Below are 21407 nucleotides of genomic sequence, written 5' to 3'. Positions count from 1 at the left end.
GGTGACAGGAAATGGAAGACGAGTGGAAAGCTAGCAGTCTGAAGGCAATACAAATCGAATGATCTCCTCCGCCTCCTTTCCGGTCCCTCACAGTAATTAAGGCTGGGAGCACGGTAGGGGTGTACCCAGCTCAGCACCAAGCCGCTTTCTCTTATGTCAGTCCTGTCCTTCCCCCCCCCCCCCCCCCGAAAGCTTGCTCCGGCAGCTTCGCGAGCGCCCCGCCGTTGCTGACACCAGAAACCGCCAGCGCGGAGAAGCCTTTTCGGCGTCGGGGGCAGCGGCGGGAGGCGGTGGGAGCAGCCGCCGGAAGGGGCGGCGGCGGCGGCTGCCGCGGGTGGGGCGGCGGCGCCGCGGCGCGGCGCGGAGATGGCGGACGAGGCGCTCTTCCTGCTGCTGCACAACGAGATGGTGGCGGGGCTGTACCGGGCCGCCGAGCAGGGCGAAGGGGTGAGTGGGGCCGGCTTCGCCGCCAGGGCTGCCCGGCGGCCGGGGCCGGGGCTGAGGCGGCGGCTGCGCTTGTGTCTTGCAGGAGAACGGCCGGTGCATCACCAAGCTGGAGAGCATGGGCTTCCGCGTGGGGCAGGGGCTCATCGAGCGGTGAGTGCGGCGGCCGGGCGAGCCGCCAGGCGGGCCGGGGTCTGCGCTGCTGCCCCCTTCCTCTCCTGCTTGGTTCTGGCATCTCTCCGCCTTGCTGGCACCTGTGTTGGGTACCACAAGGCGGGCTTGGAATGTGCATTTTCCCAGCGTTTTCTCGCATAAAACCGGAGTGAGACGGGGTACATGGCTACTCTTAATACTTTTGATCCTTTTAAATTGCACTTTTTGTTTGTAGACCTAATTCCTCTATGCCATGTTTCCTACTTCGGGTGTTTTTCCGTGATTTTCTTTTTGCTGGTAGTAACCTTTCTAATTTCTGTCTTAAATAGAATTATATGTCTGGCTACGCCTGGATTTCCTTTTTTCTAAAGCACTCCCAGTCCTTGCAGCTTTGTGACTGAGCATGTTATTTTCTTGTCTCTGTGACCCCTTTGTGAATGCTTTTGTGGCTTGCTGAACATCCAACTTCAGTGCCTCATTTTGGGGTCCTGTAGAGAATGCTGAGTTTCTGAAGTCTTGTTTTCATTGAAGAAAGTGATGCTTTAGTGCTACATAAAGACTATTTAGGAGGATAAAGGGATAGAATTCTGCAGACAGCAAGGGAAAGAGGCCCCCTTCTAGGAGACTGGAAAAAGTATCAGGCATTTGTTACTATGAATTAGTACTTTTCCCCATTTTTGGAAGAGGCCTTCTGAGCTTTACTGAATGTATTAGCTTTATGTTTCTCCCTTATTTAGACAATTAGTTGAGGATAAAACTGAGGGCTTTGCGGCTTTCTGCATCATTTTTAATAATCATAAAATTCAGAACCACTTATTCGGCTCTACTGTTGCAGATGCTAAGATAATGCTGTGTTGCTCTTAAGTTATAATGCATAATGAAAGCTGAGCGGTGCTAGAACGACGTCACACAATAGTCAAAACACCAATGTCTATGACAGCCTGAAAAGTAATGTTACACAATGTCATTTTTTGAAATTTCTTTTTCTACTTAATCAGTCGGATTGTTGTGTGCCTTTGTTATTAATGTATTTCTCATTTATCTCTTAGGTTTACAAAAGATACTGCCCGGTTCAAGGATGAATTAGATATTATGAAGTTCATTTGCAAAGATTTTTGGACAACTGTATTCAAAAAACAGATAGATAATCTCAGGACTAATCATCAGGTACTAAGGCTGTAGGATAAGATTTAACTTACAAAATTAGTAACACTGTTTTGTGGCGTTAGTGCATTTTTGCTTTGTCTTAGTCTCAAGTTAATAGGAAACCAAGAATGTTCTGTATATGTTTTCTTTAAAAGTAGTGATTTTTGTTGAGGTTCATTTTAGCATATAGTTTCAGAATACAGTTCATTAATGCTCGTTTATAATATTTTATAGTCACCCTGTTTAAAAAGACTAAATGTTGACTAAACATTGTAGAGTTAAACAACCTGAAGTGCACAGGTGATCAGCACTTGCATAGGAACTTTTTTTTGTGTATCTCGCAATATGTTTTTGTAGAAAACTAACTGAGAAAGTGATGTTGCTATCTTGACACCTGTTTAAATAGAATGGCTTTCTTGAAGTCACTTTTGATTTTGAAGAATATTTAGAGTTTTCAGCAGATGAAATGCTTAGTTGCACTCTACTGAACACGCTGGTATGTGAGACAGCTGAAAATCTTCCCTTCAGATTTGCATCTTGGTGATATTGCATTCTATCTGTGACCTTTACCATATCAACAGCCACGGTTCCTAAGGCACGATCAAAATAATTTAAGGAGTTATTTTACTAGAGTCACAAGTGCTTCTTTTAATAACTTGGTTTTCTTAGGTACCAAAGTAGGGACAAGAGAATTTTTACAAGGATTGTGACAAATAAATTAGATTTGATTTTTTTCCAGGGGACTGTTTATCAAGCAATAACTTTAACAAATAATAATAAAGTTAGTTTTCTTGTTATTGAAAAAAAATGATTTCTATAACAGGTAGCCTAAATCTCAATTGTATACGCAGCCTGAATTTCATTTGAAGGATTATGAAGTTTTAAAATAGTGTCGTCATTGCCAAAAACAAAAAATTCAGGTTAAAATTAAGCTATGCTGTCTTCATACTTCATTTATTAAAATACATATTATCATGTGCCGTAAAATGTTAATGTTGAAAGCATTAGACTTTTTTTAAATTTGATTGTCTTCTGGGTGGTGTTGCCCATATCTTCTGTTAAAGAATGTTATCTTCTGAACTTGAGAATAATAATAGTTAATTGCATACTCGAATTAAGATTAAAATCTGAATGTCAGCATGTACTTTATAGTTTAACAAAGACAGTCTGTCTGATCCTGAACTATTGTTTCTGAGCACTGAGAAGGCTCTTCCAAAAAAAATGTAAATAAAGTTTTTTAGGATTAACTGACATAGGGTCATATTTACGGGTCTTTTACGGTAAATTTGCAATTTAAGTATCCCTTCTTTTGTTTGGTATTTCATATAAGTAAACACTATGACTTAGATTTAGATCACATTGTGCCTTAATTTAACATTTTTTTTTCAACTTGAAAACAGTTATATTGTATCTACAGATAAACTAAACCCTTCCCACAGAACGTTGATTAACTGTTACTGGATATGCTACTAAAAAGTTTTGTTTTTAATAGGGTATTTATGTACTTCAAGACAATAAATTTCGGCTCTTGACACAAATGTCTGCAGGAAAGCAGTATTTAGAACATGCACCAAAGGTACCCTTCATATTTATCCTGATGAACTACCAATTTCATTTGCATTATCATGGTCTATTGATATTAACTTTAAATTCTGGAGTTGAATGGATACAAACTCTCCAAAAAGGCAACTAAAATTTAGTCTCCAACAACAGTGGTTTTAAAAATATAGCTTATTTCAGGACAGCGGATTTGATGTATGACTCAAAAAACAACTGTACCTTTGAAACTTGCTGGTGTCATGTTTGAGTTACTCAGTGGTAGGACCTGGTCTGACTGCAAGTGGAAAATAGCTGAGCTGATGTTCGTACTTTTATGTGCAGTTAAGGAAGAAAATTCTGTCGCTATCACAAATTCGTTCTCTTTGGAAAGCACATACTTTCAGATTACTTCCTCAAAATCTCCGAGAGAAATTTGGCAGAACAAGCTTTTAAGATGGTATGAGCATTCAAAGAGATCTTCCACCAGTTAAAAATAGTTTTATTTATGAGTTATGCTGAATTAGCATAATAGTTTAGTAAAGTAAAATCAATGTATCTGCAGAACCTCTGATCGGGGTGTTGGTTGAAGTGGATATAGGAAATGGGGCACTCGGTTTTATTTTTTATTTTTTTAATTCTTGCTCTGTTAGATGTAGTCATCACAGTTGCAGGCCGTTATCCTTGGGGATTTTTTTTTTGATATGACGAGAGATTTTTTTTTCTGTTTTGCACCACATTTTGTAAATAATCTGCAGATCTTTAGTTCTTGTATTCTAAGGAGATGTGACCTATGTAGTAATTCAGTCTGGGACTGTTTCCTTCAGTGACTTTAATACCCATTGCTAATTTCAGTCAAATTTTAGGGATAATTGTCTTAAGTATACTAACTTCCTACTACTCTAATGAAAATAGATAGAAGGAAAAGACTCAAGATAGCACCTCTACCGAGGGAAATCTGCATCGTGAGCTCCACTGTACTAAATATCACAGCTTCTCTCTATGAGAGATGCTTTTAATCCCTTAAGTGTTGGGAAAGCTTGGTCAGAATTTAAACCTTGATAGATATGGGGCATCCAGGCATGGCACATGACCAAAAATCCCCCATATTTCACAATTTCTGCTAGTCATTCAACTATTTGTTTTGAAGAGCGTAACCTCAATTTTGAGCAAATAATTGGAGTCCAGCTAATGCTTCTCAAATTTGAAGTTACTCCCCAAGTTTTATACTGTATAGGTGTTAAGCATTGCTTTTAAGCACTTAGTCTCAAACTTTTGCAACAAGCTTGACCCTTGAGATTTATTTAAAGTGTAACTTTGTTTAGTATCTAGCATTTACCTGTGGACTAATCAGAGGCGGCCTATCGAATTTGGGAATAAAGAGCATTGTAACAGCTGAAGTTTCAACAATGCCTGCATGTAAGTAGTCCTCAGAGTATTCAGTTGTTAGCTCACTTTTTCCTCGCCTGCTTCATCACTATGTAAGCATTCATCAAAGGGGGATGAGTTTGAAGTTTTTGGTCCAAAGGGCCCTATGTGAACTTCAGGACATAGCTTGACAGTAAACGCTTTGCTGTTGCTGTTGAGAAAATACTTGTATAGGGGGAACCTCCATGATACTAAGTGTAAAGCAAAACTAAAATGTTGTATTTACATTTGAAAGCTTCAGATACGCAAGTACGTACAAGTAGGAGGCTACTTGCACAAGTGAAGACTAAAAACAACTAGGTATGCAACTAGGTGAAGTCCATCGTAACTTCCCAAATTGGTTAAGATGGATTTAACAATTTCCACAGGCTTTGCACAAATTTGAAATTAATTGATCCATGTCCCACATTAAAACAGTTTTGTCAACAGCAAAAAAAAGCTGTTCAGTTGAAGTCAAATGTTAACATTTAAATTTATGGAATGTATAGATTTTTCAGTATTAAACCATAAGACAGGTATGTTCCTTGTGTTTTTTTTTTTTTTAACAAAACAATTCAAAGGAAATAATTACTTTGAAAAATAATTCTAACCCTGATTCTTTATTTGACTTTGCTTTTTCTTTGCAGGTAAATTTCAGGTGATGATACAGAAGATGTAGAACACTCTCAAATCTGGGTATCTACCTTAATCTTTTGTATGTGTGGACTCAGTATCTGGGTTTTACTTTTTTTGTGTAGCTTGTAAGTAAGTTATTTGCAGCAACTTGCAGCAATTTGCAGCAAAACTCCTACATTGTATATAATAAATGTCAGTCAAAATAACACTATTCTCACTTCTTGGTATGAAATTAATTCTATACCAAGGTAATAATGTCCATTACAATAAGAACTCTCAGCTCAAAGATTTCAACAAAAGATTTGAATTGCCAAAATAGCACATATGGAAGACGAGAGGAACATTTTTCAGAATTGTGAAAAGAGTCACCAACACTAAATTGGAGTAAAAAACTAATGTCTTTTGTAGCACCTAAAATGAATGCCAAACTGCTAACTTTCCCTACTTGCTCCAAACTGTAAGGCAGCAATTGCTTTGCATTATTCTGAAGAAGCGATCATCACAGGAACCAACAGCTTTCACTTACGGTGTTCAGTGGAGCTTAGTTCCTCGGCTCTGGGAATGATACCAGGCAGTAGAAAAGAGAAAGCTTTTCTGTATAGTTAAACAGTATCTCCTTCCTCCTTAAAACTCATAGCTGTTATTTTTGCTTCTAGAAGAATTTTCCAGCTAAGGTCATCTGCTACTGGACAAAGAAGGAAATTTGTTTTAGCTTGTTACACTTAATGTCACTATTAGCATAATTGTTTTTAATTGCCTAGCTACAACTCACTTCTGTAACGAGTATTACATGAGCCGGAAGATGGTTAGGCCTGCAAGGAGCTGGAAAGGCATCACAAAGGCTCTGAGGACATTAGGGTTTGCTAAATTGCAAGATTTGCATAACAATACATATCTTGCTCTAGATAAGCATAAGAACATCTTGTTTAAACTACTTTTAATGAATTTGGCTTGAGACGTTTCTGTTGACAAGTTCAGGCTTTATACTTCTGAAATGAATCATGATAGAAACTGAGGGTATTACTGAGTCTTACTGGCCTTACTCGGAAGCGTAAGAATGCCTTGTCTTGTGGTAGCGATTCCGTTCGGTGCTATTTTAAGAACAGCAAATACAGTCTAAATAGAAAAACTAACAGGTTAGAAGAGCACCTTTGTCTGTTGTAACTGTCTTCTGTTTGCGTGGCGGGCAAGAACAGCAGAAACTATTCTTCCCTAAGCTCTAGGGCGGTTGGAAGCCTGTAATAGGTCGGTCCTTTTCTAGATGGCTGTTACAGCCTGGCAAGCTAGAGCTTATAAATGTGATAACCAGGGGTTTATTATACTTGAGCTTAAGATGTGACCAAGTTCTGATCTTTTCAGGTACTGTTAATGCTAGTTCAGATTAGTTCTAGCTGATAAAGTTAACAGTTTTGGGAAGCATCTAGAACAGAACTCAAAAAGAGCAGAATGCTATCCCACCATATACAGAGAGAAAAATGGTGAAAAACTGTGGTATAGTACTCAGTGAGGATCCAGCTGTTCCACAGATTCAAATCCTTGGCTCTTAGAGTGGTACAAAGCTTACAGTAAAGTTATGTTTCGTCTATCTATAGATATGGATTACAGTTCTTAAATCAAAAATATGCATGATTCAGACTTATCTGAAATTGTAGTTAGATAATTGGCTTATATTCTTCTTGAGTGCATTTTATGGGTTCTTGTGTTGCCACCGCGTTCTGCTTTTACCATGCTAGAAATGCTGCTGAAGAGACTAGAGATAACTTGCACTGTATGTCAAATAGATGCATGATTTGATGGCCTACCTTAAACAGCTGCAACGTACGACGGACATTCAGTTAACGACAAGACTGAATTGTCATTGTCATTTGCATCTCTCTAGAATTAAAACTCAAGCAGGTATTGTAATTCAGTCTCATTTTGCACTTGACTGTTAAGGCTATTATTCCAGATGCAAAAGTGCCAGCAGCTTTAAGACACTGTAAAGGTTTATTGGTACTGATTGTACTTTAAAGAAAAAATGTTTTTTGAACAATAGTGAAGGACTTAATTAAAGCTTACTACCTGTTTACTAGGAAAATACGGTATGTCAGTTTGGTGTATCAGCAGAATTTTTTGTTCCTTTAGCTTTTTAATTGTTGAATATAATGACAACCATAGGAACCACAGAGCATATGCTGGTATTAGCTTTATCCAACCGCTTCCTTTTATGTTTTACTGAATTGTTTCAGTAACTCAGTAGCTACAGCTGAACTGCTTAACGGTGCTTACACTCAGAAACTGAAGCTGAAAAAACATTGTTGTGTAGTTCTCTATAAGGCAGCTGTAAAATACTATGAATAATCAGAAAAATCAAATGTTTAAGAACTCTTTAAAATACTTTTTATTGTTTAAAAAAAGCCCTCAACAGCTGAGTCTTAAAGAACAATCACTTGTGATTTAAGTTCACTTTAAACTTAGATTAAAAGTCCTTGCCTGATGGCACTGCCCATAGGATTACTCAGATTGTAGAAATTTCTAACAAAGAGTGTAGTCTACAGAGATGGTAGCTGGAGAGATGACAGCAGACACTTTGACCATTTTCACATCATGATGGTGTTGGAGAGACTGGTAATCTCTTGCTAAGGATCTGCTTAAAATCAGTTTATTCATGACTGTCCCAATGCATTATCATGAGGGTGTTCTGAAGGGGTTGTGTAGTACTTCAGGTCTGAACTGTGCAGCATCTTGCTGTTATCCCTGATAATGCTGTTCGTACTATAGCAACACAAAACATCTGGCATTCTCAAAACAATCTAGGAGGGCTCATCAGCCAAATCACGTTGATCGAAGTACCTAGTGGAGAGAAGTGGAATACAGTAAGAACCCTCTAATGCAGTATTCTCTTTACTTTCCCTTGAGTTGTCAGTATACTTCCTTTCAAGCTCTTATTTTAGAGGATTTCTTTCATACTTATAACTATAGTTCAGGGGGCTCATCTGAGGAAATTGATGAGTTTAGTTTACTCTTAGGTTTATCTTAAGTCCTTTTAGCTTAGTACATTTGATATGTTAAAAATGAGGAAGTACTCTGGGTTGAGTTCTAAAAGAATCTAGGCTAGGACAAGGCTAATCATACTTTTATTCTGAATATCCTTTATCGTTGTAGATATAATTTGCATTACCTGCTAACTAAGCAGATCATCAAGTTCAAAGCTGATACTTGCTCTTCATTCTTGTTCTCCTGAAAAAGAAGCATCACAACAGGTCTCATGCTACTTGTGTACAAAAGAAAAAAATACCTAGTTATACTGCTTGTGGAATAAGCAGCACCCTTCACTCTTAGCAGATTTAGTACACGCAAAATTACTTACCAGCACTTAAGGAACTGAAAAATAATTCTCCTAATAATTTGCTAAGTTGAACAAATCCTCTGCACAATGATAAATGAAACCTTACCTCTAGTACTCTGACTTCAGAGCATCGCCTTGCCAGTTGTCGAATAAGAGAATGTGCTTCAGGTAGCAAAGGTTTTTCAAGGCATGCCAACAGTGCATAAAGCCATCTACCCTGTGTGGATTTAAATAACATTTTTAATTATGGGTATTTCCTTGAAGCTTCATACAGTTCTTGTTGTACAGAGCAGGACTGCAGAATGTAGATCTCAAAACTAAAATTGCATTTAAGTACTACTGTCAGAATTGAAAGATTTACAAGCCAAATTAGGTACTGCTTACTTGAATTTTGTGTCTCTAGATAAGCTTCTTGGGAGAAGCACTTTTGGATTTCTTAGTATTATTGTTTGGAATGCTGGCCAAGCTGCAAATTAATACAGCTTCCACTGTTAAAGTCAGCACAAAGGATTACTTAGCAATATCAAACAGACTGTTACTTAGCCATTAATTTTTAACTGCATGAACTGTGGAAAGCCATTCCTAAAGACAGAATGTATTAAGTCAGATGTTTGTGCAGTTCACGCTGTCAGACCAGCTTTAAGTTAGTTCTGCACCACTGTGAAAACATGTCTTTTGGCTTCCTACTTCACTGAAGTCTATGGCATTCTTTACAAACCTAACTTTTGCTACCGGTGTAACTTACAAAGTTATTTACAATGTCTAATGCTTGTACTGGGTTCCATTACAGGAATAAACTAAGATTCAATATGCACATCTTCTACAGTCACTAAAAAATCTGTCCTATAGAAAAGGACAGACTAGGAAAGGTCTTTAAATGACTCAAAAATAGTGCAACTTGGTTTAGTATTATGTAAGTAGTCTTGTATTACTTGTGTTACTCTTGAGGTACTGAATAAAAATGCATCTACCGTGGTCTTTTGCAGATAGACAGCACTGCACAGCTACTTAGGCTAGTTATCGCAAAACTCCATGCTAATGCACCCCATCAATCAGAATTTATTAGACCATACCTGTTACCACACTAACACAGCTAAGGTCTCTGGTCAGTACTGCACATGGAAAGATTGAACATGTCTCTGCCTGCAGATTACCATGCATCTCCGAACCAAGAGGGAGATGTCAGCATACATAGCCTGCAGTACCCTGACAGCTTAAACTGGTCTGAACCAAAGCTTCTTCATTTTGATACTCATCTCTCCCGAGCACTGGTGCTCATCTAACCTTGCAGATTAAGTTAGTGTGGGAAGCAACAGGAACACGGATTTTTAAGAGTAAGTAGTAGATCTGTATTTGTTGCATTTGTAATTAACCTTCCAAAAAGTTCTGTGAATGCTCTTTCTAGTATCTAATCAAGTTTTGAAAGTGACTGAATTACAGTACATGCATTTAGAAAACTCTAAATAGAATCTAAAATAATTTCACAGAATATGATAGACAATTTATCCCTTGCCTAATGTGTTCGTGTGCAAGTAGTTAGACTAAATTGAGAATTACCAGTTCTGGAGTAAATTTTTTCTCTCCAAACCAGTTTATCAGGTATTCCAAGACACTGGTTACTGTTGCCTTCAAAAGAGGAAGAGAAAGAGACTATGCAATACCCGCAAAGACTTGCTCTGTTGTCCTTCTATCTAAATGATTTTATTATATAAAAAGTAAATGCGATTTTTAAACATACACGTTATATATTTCCACTCCACTGTGATTCTATATGGTATTTATTCCAGGTTGAAGTTAGATATAAGGGCACATTAAGTGTCAAAACAGCAGTTCCTGGGAAGAACTTTATATAAAATGAAGTGATTTTTCTGTGTTAACAAAAACTTATGGCTAGATAGCTACAGATTGGGAAAGAGAACTATCAGGTTGACCGTTTATGTATAAAGATAACTAGTGGGAAACATAATAGTGAAGAAAAGGTAAATCTGGTTTGTCTATTCTTGCAACGTATGTAAAAGTTCATGATCAAAACGAAGGACTGCACTTAAAACGCCAAAGGAGAAACATTGTCAAGCACGTAGTTGGGCATTCAGCAGGAACTAAAACATTAAGTGTTCTATAAGGAAATTACCATGACTAATTATAAGAATATTTACTTCTTGTAAGTGTTAATCGGTAAAGATGTTTGTACTTAAATGTGAGATAATGGTTAAGTGCTTTCCTTGTAAGCATGAATTAAATACCAGTTATAATAAACAATCACCTCCTCTAACCTAGAGCAAAAGGTAAGATTTCTGCAACAGATGAAACATGAGAAGTAATAATTTATGCAAAGATGCTATGCTATTGTAAGAAGTAGGCTTACCTGATTCATTCTGCTTACAATACTTAGCAAAGGAGGAAAACCCATCTGAAAAAGTCAATGTGGAAAACGCAGAGACTGTCACCAACATACTTTTGTTCTTACTTAGAATTTGCTAATGTTTTAATGGGATGTTCAGGCATTTGTAGTGATTTTGAATTCTGTTCTGAGTTTTGATATTCATTTAAAAAATCCTCAAAGTTCAAGATAAGGTTGATTCAAGTTTGATATCAAAGAACTTTGTTTTACAAGCAACAGTAAAAGCATTTTTTAAGGATGGTACAAAGGGCATGTTTTAGACTAGCATGTACGAAGGCAGGAACCACATTGCTGCCATTCAACAAAATTCTACAGCAGACTTGGCAAAAAGCCTTGTGTGCAGTTAGCAACACAGTATTATGCTTTTGTTGATAACAGATCAGTGAACTCTTCAACTTTCCAACTGAAGAAATATAGACTTATTCTCTGCTTCACTCAGTTGCCACTTAAAAGGGAAGAAAAGTGGGACTTTTGGTGCTCACCAGGGAGCCAACTTTCAGTTCAGCACAAAATGGTAATAAACAGTAGGATAGTTTCTGGGAGTTGCTCATGAAAAATAGCAGCTGAAATTAAATGGAAGTCCTGTACCCACCTTTAGGTAATCAATTCCTAGATTTTCATTATCAGATAGTGTATCTATTTCTGAGTATAATCTTTCACCCAAGCAAAACTTTTTCCAGCCTTCTTCATCCTCTGATTTTGGCTGAAGTAAATAAAAAATAAGTGAAAATCATGAAATATTGCTGTCTTAAAGACACTTAAGAACAGTTTTGATATTATTCACAAGTTGTTGTATTTAAACTGTAAAGCAAGATTAACCACATAAGTTTAACCGCTGGAAGAAACACAGAAGCATTACGACTTCTACTTACCATAGAAACGTTGCTGTCCAAATGTTGTGACCGCCAGTGATTTCTGTGCTTGTTCAGACTCTGAGGAATTAAAACAGTGCCTAATCATAGTTTAGCTTTGCAGTTTTATTTTATCCTAGCCAAAATGGTTCTTAATTTTCTATTTGCTTGTGTTTCCTAGTTATTAAGATGACATCCCTTATAAAAATGATGCAGGTCTCTAAAAGTACATGTTGTTATGTTCTACAAATAAGCTAGTTAGTAGGCCTAACTAGCTAAATAATTCCCATTCTTAGTATAAAAGTAAGTCTAACTTGCTTATGCTGGTTTGTTGGAAGTAATGTTAAAGCAGAAGGAATTTTTAAGTCCACTACTTAAAGCTTTGAGTTGAGTTAATAAGCTTTAACAGTCTTACAGACTTCTCTTAGTATAAAAAAACTTAAGAACAACATAATTGAATTAGTTCAAAAGCACACGTAAGGCCAGTACCATTTCCAACAGTGGCCTACATCAGATACCTCCAGAATTGTTAGGAAGAAGGCAAGCCCACTTTCCTGCTGTATTTCTTTTACCTGCCAGAGATCCCATATATGGCACAAAGGGGCTTAAATGACAGTTCCCTGTATTAGGGTGTAAACCTTTGGTAATGGAATTTCGTCATTCTAGTTACTTTATCAATAAAAATTAACACTAAAAATACAATTGGCCCATAATGCAGTAGCTGATATGCTTCTCTAGCACCGCGTTCGAACAAGTGACTCTTGATGCTCTTTTTTTCTCCTGAATGTTTTTTAGGATGTTCTCATCCTGCTCCATGTTAACTTTGGCAGAGATGAGAGGACAGAATTAACGTGTATAAAAGAAATATCTGTTCAATGATAGATTTAAGTTTCCTTACTTCTACTAAAATCTTATATTATGCCTACATAATAGACAATATGTATGTGATACCTCGTAGAAATAAGAGCTAGCTCAGTTACTGTTTGCAATGTAGATGCAGTAGTACAGAGCTCCACCTTCACTGATTTACCTCCCTGAAAAAACAGGGTAAATTAGCTCATGCAAAGTTCTATGCTACAGCTGCTTCAGTGCAATTGATTATATTGAGTTAATTCAGGTATCTCTGAAACGTGATACCAACGCACTGTAAACATGCCTTCAGCAGCACTGGAGTTGTAAAGATCTTTATCTTTTGCATTTCACTCAGAACTGTGAATCGAGAGAGGCTATTCAATTCTTCATTTTAGTTCTCTTATTTAAAAGCAACGTATAAACGCGGTAGGAAAGATTTAAATCTGTGCAAATGTCACAACCTTACAAATGCATTTTGCCAAATCAATATTTCTCCCCATCATGGGTCCCACCAGTGACAATGGTATCCTAAATGGGCAGTGTATTATATGAATGTGCAATACAGTGTATACATAAATCTCATGGTGGGTTACAATCCACCTTTTTTTCAGTTGATGCTGAGTTCTAGGTTTTCATAACTGCATAACATCAGGATTTCTGTCCTCTCTCAACTACTCTACATCATTTAATCTAAATATAGCTGGATATTTTTGATACAGTTGAATGAACATTTTTTGTCTTTAACAGATCTCTCTTACCACAACTCTCTTGAGAGTTTCATCAAAAGTTTAAAGCCATACAGTTATATACTGATTTTTTGTCAGAAGTTAAAACAGTTATCTACCAACATCTGCTATAGAATCTTTTAACTTTATGGTAGGAAGTATATAAGGTTGTCCCCCATAAAGCAAAGATGTGTTCTATCTAGACAGTGCAAGTTGCAAACATTCCCCCCCACCATTTTGTACCTGACGAACAGCTGAGAAATTGGCCACTTGCTGCTGTTGCCACTTGAGAGTTGGAGAGTATCCTTCAGGAGCAGGCTGACATCCAGAAATCTAAGAAAACACTGGCAATAATTATAATGTAAAGAAAGTTTTATAAAAAGAATCCTTAAGAGCAAGAGCATCAGCAAATATTTACTATCAGATAAAAATGTCATTTATATACTCTTTAGAAAAAAGGTGATTTCATGACCACGTACAAGACTATGATTTGACAGCTGGTTGAGGCAAAGTTTCCCATTTGACTCTTCTGATAACGCGAATAAGAAGAAAAACTAAGTATTCAAAATATGCTATCAAAATAAGATTTTTATATATTTTTTTTCCTTGCAATTGTTCTGCTTTCATTTCCCTATTTATAAAAAGGAGGATGTTATTTCCTTACTTTGGACAGATGCTGTCTATCTTGGGAGTTCTATGTGCTCAGCTAATAAGGTGAGGAAGACAGAGAAGACTGCAGAAATATCTTTTTGGAAATTAACTCTGAAAATTAAGTAGACATATAACCCCTCTAGTAACCAGCTTTAAAGAGTTATTTTAAGAAAAGAATCTTTCTACAAATGTTTAACAATGCCACTACAAAGTGATGAGACAAATGAAGAGAATGGTCACAAGAATGACATGGTCATATGTCAGAGCACATTAAAGTTTTAGAAACTTCTCTTGAGCAGTCCAATAGTAAAATATCAGATCACAGTTTCCCACAGAGGAAGACAAACTCTGTTGCTTGAACTATTTGGAAGTAAAGAAATTAACAACAAACAAAAAACACCAGGGCATGTGACAACAGAAAGATCTGCTTGAGCAATAAGAAAAAATTTCAATAAAATATCCTACCAAAAATGGAAGAATTGGTGCTGGAATTTCATCTAACATTAGTAAACCTTAGCTGTATTTATTACACTTACTATCATTCATCACCCTCTATACACATAAATATATATATATGTGCACACACACATGTAAAAATATACATATATATGTGTGTATATATATATATATATATATATATGAACAGAGGTATGAGTATCTTTCTTCCAAAGCTTACACAGGTTTTATGAGAAAATGTTTATAAAATTTAATGCAATATTTAATTTCCTCAGGCAGTAAAATAAGTCCTGCTGTTTATTAAATAGCATGGATAATAGCCATTTAAAACAGTTATAAAGACTGTTGTTATCCAGTAATTCAACAACCGTCTCTTCAAACCCTGAAATTTCATGGAATTCTGTAGATGCTTTTAATATACAGCAACTCTATTGTTTTATTTAGGCCAACTATCCCAAAAAATTAATACAGAGATTTTAACATAAATATATTTTCTGCTTCCCCCCCCCCTCAAAATAATAGGTGCAAAACCTCTCAAACTTACTGAAATGTTTACTGTCTGTTTCTTTCTCAATTTTTTGGGGTCTATTTGTGCCACAACGACATCTGGGCAGCGAGCTGCTTCAATCCTACAAAACAAAAGTAAATGGTTACATTTGTTCCTGTATTGTAACAGGTGGTTATATATGTTGAGTGTCTTTAAACTATGGCACTTGCACAAATTCTCAAGTGTTTAAAAAAACACCACTGATTATACTAGCAATTCTTATGGAAGGTGTAACTTGAGAATTTCTTAATGTATCACAGGTTAAGTATTCTCAAACTGAGAATAAACTAGGGACGATTGCTCTAGCTTGCCTGAAGCTTGCTTGAAGTGAGACAGATTATGCTTCCCGTACCGGGATGCGGGAGATGGCGGGAGGCCACTGTTAGGGGTAGGTAGACACAGCTAACAGATGCACCCTCCATCCTTCTGCGAGAAGCGCGCAGCACCAGCGCCGAGCGCTGCAAATCCCAACGGGCCAACAAGCCTGTCAGAAACACCTAGTGACAGACGGCAGCGTGCCACGAAGCGTTAGGAGCTCTTACAGAACGAGCCTCACAGAAAAAAAAGATGCGTTTTGACATCTCACGTAGGGAGAGAGCCGACCACGGAGGAAACGCTGGGGAAGTAACGTTTCTGGCTACCTTCTGGCAGCGCCCCGTGTCGCTATCAGCTCTCAGGAAGACACGGCAGCCCTGGCCGTGCCTGCGCACGCCGGCGCGGCGCTGGCCCCTCGCGCCCGGGCAGCTCCAACCGCCGCCCGGCCCCGACCCCCGGCGGCACCCCGGCCGGCCGCGCCTCGGCCCTTCCGCGCCGCCACTCACTGGACACGCCTGAGGTACTCCTGGGGCGTCCTGGGAGGCACCGTGGGGTCGAAGTCCTCGGCCAAGTCGCAGCGGCCCACGGGCAGCAGCCGCGGCATCAGCTCCTCCACCGCGGACTCCATCGCGCCGCCCCGACAGCTCCTCCCCACTCCCGGCGGCCGCCACCGTTCGCGCCCGCCGCCGGGGCTGCCGGGCCGGCGCGCATGCGCGCGGCGGGGAGGCGACAGGCGTTGCGCAGGCTGGCGCGGCCGCGGGCTCGCGGTCTCGCGAGACGTGGGAGGCTGGGGCCCTGCGCCGCTGCGCCGCTGCAAACCTTTAATAACCGTTTTTAGCCTCTATGCCATCATTCTAATGTACCTTGTTATTTTCAAGGGGTTCTTTAAAAACAAAACTCATCTATTAATATTTTCTATTGCACCAGTGCAGTGAGAGTACTACTACTTGCTCTCTCCTTTAAATGTTTGGAGATCTATGGTTGAAATGAGGCATGTAAAAGTTAAGTGCTATTAATAAGCATAGTTCTCTTTCTGGAAGAGCCAGTGCATGGTTTTGTTGTTGTTGCTGTATGGGTTTATATATATATTCTCTATGCATATATCCATATGCCAGATCAAAATCAAAGTAGCGCTAACACAAAGGTGCGTTGCTTCAAAGTGCAAAACAAATAGAAAGCAGGATGATGCATTTGAACTGTGTATTATCGAATTCCTGTTAGGACAAATTTCAGTCTATATATTCTTTTTCCCTAACAGTTCTGCAGTGTGCTGAATCTGTTTCGTACTAATTTCAGTCCATAGAGTAGAGCAGAGCAGCTCTAGACTGTTCTGGCTTCAAGTTTTGAAAATAAATGTTTTTTTTCCTACAAAGCTGTACTTCAGCAGTTCTGAACAAACACTAACTCTTAACTCCTCCTCTGCACTGACTTTTGTTTGTTTTAAGGTGTTTCCAAAACCACTTACGTGTAAGAAGGTGTTTTAACTCTGAAACCCGGATCTAACTTCCTAGTTGATTATGCAACAAGTGCAGTCATCACTTGAAATACGACTTGCATAGCTAAAACTGCAATGATATTTCTGAAAAGGCTGACCAATGGTGTAGACAAAAATTTTGGTGAGTCAAGCTGTAAAAAGTTTTCTTCTAAAACTTATATAATATTCAGCACTTTTCTTCTGTTTGCCATGAAGTCAAGAACTATGAACAGAAAGACATTCTGTGGATATAAATACATTGTAAATATAAAATATTATTTATATTTAGATGACTTTTTCTGGTACAGTCCCACTGTCACTTTTTAAATGAAATATTTTGAATTATTACAGGTGGTCTTCCTAGGATAACAAAATTGTTCCTAACAAGTCTTACCAACAATGTTGATGTGGTGCCTGTCAAAGTGGACTCAGTGGAGAAAGAGGAAAAAGAAATTGGAACTAAATGTTCTTCCTTCTCAGCTGCCTCGCCGTTATGGAAGAGTACTTTTCCAAAGGAAAGGTGAGCTGCCATCAGTGGATATGCATTGCTGAGTTAAAAAATATCTAACACAAACTAACAATCTTTAGTGAGAAAAATAGAATACCATTACTGTACATTCTAATATTGAGAGATAACAGAAAGAATATTTTCTTGTAATGAGTACATTATAATGAGTACAACTTTCTGTTCTATTTTTCCACTTCCCATTGCTTTTCTCTGTGGTATCCATCAACATTTAACGGCTCCATCACATTTCTTAAAGGAAGCTTAGGATGCTGGACTGAGTCATTATGTAATTAAATAATTGTGCTTATGACTGATAAAAATACTGTATGCCTTTTATTTTCATTGAACTTTTAGAATATTAAACTTTCCAGGTGTTCCTTCTTCCCTTTTAAGCTTCTTTAAATGTTTCAGTTATCTTTTCTTCTCCTCCTCCATAGAGGTCATCTTGCAATTTTGACTTTGGGACTTGCCTCCTCTCATTGTATCATGCCTTTCTGAAAACGTTCACCAGAGTATTTGAGCGCTTTCAAAAGTGTAACACTGAACTGCTTGCTCTGCATCTGTTTGAAGTCCACCCTTGTTCACAAACTGGGGAGGTTACATGGCCTTGACGATCTCCAGCTCAATACTCCCACAACTGGCAGTGAGATTAGAGAACAGAGAAATTTTAACTGGCTCCCTTTAAAATCCACTTTTGTTTACATGCTCATATTCTTAGGCCCTAAAGAGGAGGGGCTAACAATACTGGAGATAGTAATGGCATAGGAATTCTGTCGTAATCACATTTGATATCTAACAAATGGGGATAAAGACAATTTGGTCGTTTATATTTGGCTAGTGGCCACTGCATATTTTCAGAGTTGCAGCGAAGGACAAGATAGACTGTTTAGATAGAATGTTTCTCACTCCTCCCCCTCGTCTAGATCACTTGCAGTAAGATTTATCATGAAAGACAGAAGTAAATGTTTTATTCAGACTGTTTTAGCCTTTTGTCTCAGGCTTGTTTAAAGTAATTCTGAAGTGCCCTGAAACCTAAGTATCACTATAACTTGTCTTTGAAGGAAAAAAAAAAAGAAAAAACCCACACTACCCAGAAGGCTTAACAAAACTCTGTACAGGTAGGGATATGTGGAAATTACTGCGCAGAGAGTAAATAAACATGCATTAGATTTCTAAATATGTCTAAATGTGAGAAGAAGTGCTGCAACAGGTTAAAAACCACCAAGAGTCTAGGTTCAATATATTTATCTCAGCAAGTCTGAGACAATATGTAAACAGTTTTCCAGAATAAAAAGTTGGCATAAATACACATGTTGGAAGATAGACAACAGGCTGGGCAAACGTGAGGACTGTGAGAACACCGGTTGAGCTCTCTTGATCCTGAGGATTTACCTGAAATGGACCCTAGGGAAAAAAAAGAAGAAAGAAATAACAGAGAAGTACACCCATATGCAAGTGTAAAGGTAGTTATCCGGTGCCTATGGGTGTACAACGGGCTAGGAGATACAATGCAGGTGGTCCCTCTCAGGAATAGCCGGACAGCGAGGGAGAACTAAATGCGTTTCAGGGGCGGAGAAGGCCCCGCTCCCTCTAGTGGTCGGAACACGTTATTTTCCAAACAGCTTTAAAGAGCAAGATTAAAACTATCTCTAGGAGAAATCTGAAATTGTAACAGCACATGGAAAGCAAGAAGAAAGAAGCCCTCAGGAAGATAAAGCACACGGTAAAAGCAGTGGCGCGGGGCGACAAATGGCGGCGGCCGCCGCCTCCCGTCGCGCCGGGCAGCGGGTCCCGGGGCCGGGGGGGCGAGAGCTCCGCCTGCACCGCGGCGCCGGGGCCGGGCCGGGCCGGGGGCAGAGGAGGGGAGGCGGCGGGAGCTCCGCCCGCCCCCGGCCCGCCGCTCTCTGCCCCTTGACGTGGCGCGGACTCTCCCATCAGCCATGTTGGCTGCGTCGGCAGCGCCGGGGCGGCTGGGTGCAGCGGCGGGCGGCGCGAGGCAGGCGGCGGCGGCCGGGACGCGCGGTGAGCGCGCAGCGCGGCGCAGCGCCGGGCAGCAGCGGGCCGCTGGCCACCCCCAGCCGCGGCGGCGGCGGTGCGGGGAGCCGGCGCCGGCCGCCGGGCTGGGGGCTGCGCGGCGGCGAGAGGAGCCCGTGGGCCGGCGCCGCGCGGGCTGCCCTCCTCCCCCGCCGCGGCGCGCCCGTGCGGGAGGCCCCCGCCGCTCTCGGGGCCTGCGGGGCCCTCCCGCTCTGCGAGGCAGGACGGTGGGAGGCTGCCCCCGCCGCCCCCCGGGGCCTGGGGGCGCTCACGGCGCCCTCCCGCAGCGAGGAGCCCCGGGCGGCCGGCGCTGGGCATTGCGCGGGCGGCAGGTCCGCGCTGCGCTGGCCCGGCCCGGCCCGGCCCGGGGGGTGCGCGGGGGCTCAGGGGCTGCCTGAGCCGGCCGCCGCCTGCTGCGGGGTCCGCCGGCCTGAAGTTAGTCTCGCTTCCGACTTCTCGCAAAGTGGGCTGCACCTTTGACGCTTGCGCGGTTGTGCCACGGTCTGAGGGTTTAGCAGCGATGCTTTAGCCATCTCGATAAAGCTGCACGAGACTTGCGTGCAGGCAGGTGCTGCACGGTGCGTTTGTTTGTTTGTTTTTTAATTTAGGTGGGCTATCGCATACACTTATTGTTTTAAAAAAGAATCCTTAATGAGCAAAACTGGGAAAGCAGGTTTGGAGGGTGGCTCAGTTTGAGTGGCTAACTGAAAATTAGGTTCTTCTGTTGTGACAATTGCTTTGGCTGTGTTCTCAGCCATTCCCCTCGGAAATAGTTCTTGGGACGGAAATAGATTGGTGTTTGAAATGCTCTTTCTGGCATAAACAATTAATTTTATTGGATAGTTAATGCATAAGAAACTGAATAAAAATAGGTTTATTGTAAGAGAAGCGTGCATTGAGCTGTACTGATTTAGTGGTGTTTGTGCATGTGGTCATACGAGGGACTCTGGTCTGTTTGGCCTGGGACTCTTGAAACCCTGTAAGGAGAATAATGTTTTGTTTCTCTGCGTACTTCACAGGGTCAGTGGATATTGCTGAGCTTCGGTGTTGGATCACATTTAAATGTAGTGTGTAAATGTTTAAAAGCGTTGCTATAAAGGAGGACCTCTTAGAACAGTAAATCCATTTTGAAGAGCCGGTATCATTACTGTTGGCAGTTGCTTCTAGAATAGCTATTCAAAGTAACGTAATTACAAAGCAACGTATTTCAAAACCGTTCAGCTATGAGATAGCTTTTTGCATTGTGGATGTGGTATATCAAGCGTATATAATATGTTTTATGGTTAGGAAGTCCTAACTGTGCTCTTTCATCCAGTCAGAGTAGTTACATGCAGACTGTTAGTTACCTGAGAATCAAGCCTTTGTAGTCGGGCATAGTCGACCTGTGTCTCTCTACGCAGTGCAGCTGTGGCCTCTGTTCCGTGAGCGTGACATGTAGCGAGACTGTCGTGGTACAGGGATGGGGGGTAAACTCAGCCCTCGGCAGTGGAAGGAGGCAAGTCGGGAGGGACCGCTGAGGTCACCCTCATCAGGTTGTCCAAGCCGCAGCAGAGCTAAAGCAGTGACACCCCCACACAGGAGGCACTGCTAGCAACTATTCTGAACGTCACCTCTCTGTGGCTTTCTGAGGTGTATGCATGTGTTTCAGTGTGTATTTTGTGGCTCTCAGGTGTATGAATGTTTTGGTATGTAGCCTGTAGATCAGGAAGGTGTGTGATTCTGGTCTAATGTAATCCCTGCTCCCGCCCCAGAAAACGTGCAGGGACAACTGCAATAATACTGTCAAAGCTGGTTATAGCTTCTCAGACCATGAGTTTCACATCTGATGTAAGATGGAATACGTGAACATCATTTGCTCTTGGAAAGGAGGAAAAGATGGAGGAAAATTTGATTATTAGCAGGCTCTGTCTCCTGAATAGGAAATACATGTTGTACTAGAAAGT

At 40.3% G+C, this 21407-nt stretch overlaps 3 protein-coding genes across 10 annotated transcripts in view; 2 read left to right on the top strand and 1 right to left on the bottom strand.

Annotated features, from left to right (window-relative positions):
* Window positions 1–289: 289 nt before the first annotated feature.
* Window positions 290–14604, top strand: TRAPPC6B (trafficking protein particle complex subunit 6B). Of its 4 annotated transcripts, XR_011141586.1 has the most exons (8): window positions 290–447; window positions 530–597; window positions 1647–1764; window positions 3236–3319; window positions 4605–4698; window positions 5334–5382; window positions 9800–9984; window positions 14153–14604. XR_011141586.1 is itself a non-coding variant. In XM_068946525.1 (7 exons), the coding sequence occupies exons 1-6, from the start codon at window positions 367–369 to the stop codon at window positions 5363–5365; spliced, it is 477 nt and encodes a 158-aa protein (XP_068802626.1). In that variant the 5' UTR covers window positions 290–366; the 3' UTR covers window positions 5366–5382; window positions 14153–14596. The 4 variants fall into 4 exon arrangements, 3 of the variants coding, with proteins under 3 accessions (XP_068802626.1, XP_068802624.1, XP_068802623.1); XM_068946525.1 differs by lacking the exon at window positions 9800–9984 and having other exon boundaries at window positions 14153–14596; XM_068946523.1 differs by lacking the exon at window positions 14153–14604 and having other exon boundaries at window positions 9800–12012.
* On the bottom strand, window positions 7690–16212 carry GEMIN2 (gem nuclear organelle associated protein 2). Of its 2 annotated transcripts, XM_068946520.1 has the most exons (10): window positions 15955–16212; window positions 15131–15215; window positions 13723–13812; window positions 11924–11983; window positions 11644–11754; window positions 11016–11060; window positions 10208–10276; window positions 8757–8867; window positions 8483–8541; window positions 7690–8154 (listed from the first exon to the last, which is right to left on the bottom strand). In XM_068946520.1, exons 1-10 carry the CDS (start codon window positions 16074–16076, stop codon window positions 8115–8117), a joined length of 792 nt encoding a protein of 263 aa, XP_068802621.1. In that variant the 5' UTR covers window positions 16077–16212; the 3' UTR covers window positions 7690–8114. The 2 variants fall into 2 exon arrangements, with proteins under 2 accessions (XP_068802621.1, XP_068802622.1); XM_068946521.1 differs by lacking the exon at window positions 10208–10276 and having other exon boundaries at window positions 15955–16184.
* Window positions 16213–16245: 33 nt separating this feature from the next.
* The window catches only part of SEC23A (SEC23 homolog A, COPII coat complex component), a 33089-nt gene continuing 27927 nt past the window's right edge, over window positions 16246–21407 (top strand). Inside the window, exons 1-3 of one of the 4 annotated variants that reach the window (XM_068946517.1) lie at window positions 16246–16449; window positions 16894–17064; window positions 17274–17442. The gene's annotated coding sequence lies outside the window, so the exon portion shown is untranslated. Of the gene's footprint in view, window positions 16450–16893; window positions 17065–17273; window positions 17443–19022; window positions 19154–19285; window positions 19453–19823; window positions 20043–21407 lie in introns of those variants that run through there. The other 3 variants (XM_009670910.2, XM_068946515.1, XM_009670909.2) reach the window with 3 other exon arrangements.

The sequence above is a fragment of the Struthio camelus genome, chromosome 5 (genome assembly GCF_040807025.1).
Source record: "Struthio camelus isolate bStrCam1 chromosome 5, bStrCam1.hap1, whole genome shotgun sequence".
Taxonomy (NCBI): domain Eukaryota; kingdom Metazoa; phylum Chordata; class Aves; order Struthioniformes; family Struthionidae; genus Struthio; species Struthio camelus.
The sequence above is the reverse complement of the archived record's forward strand: the minus strand, read 5'-3'. Positions and strand labels throughout refer to the sequence as shown.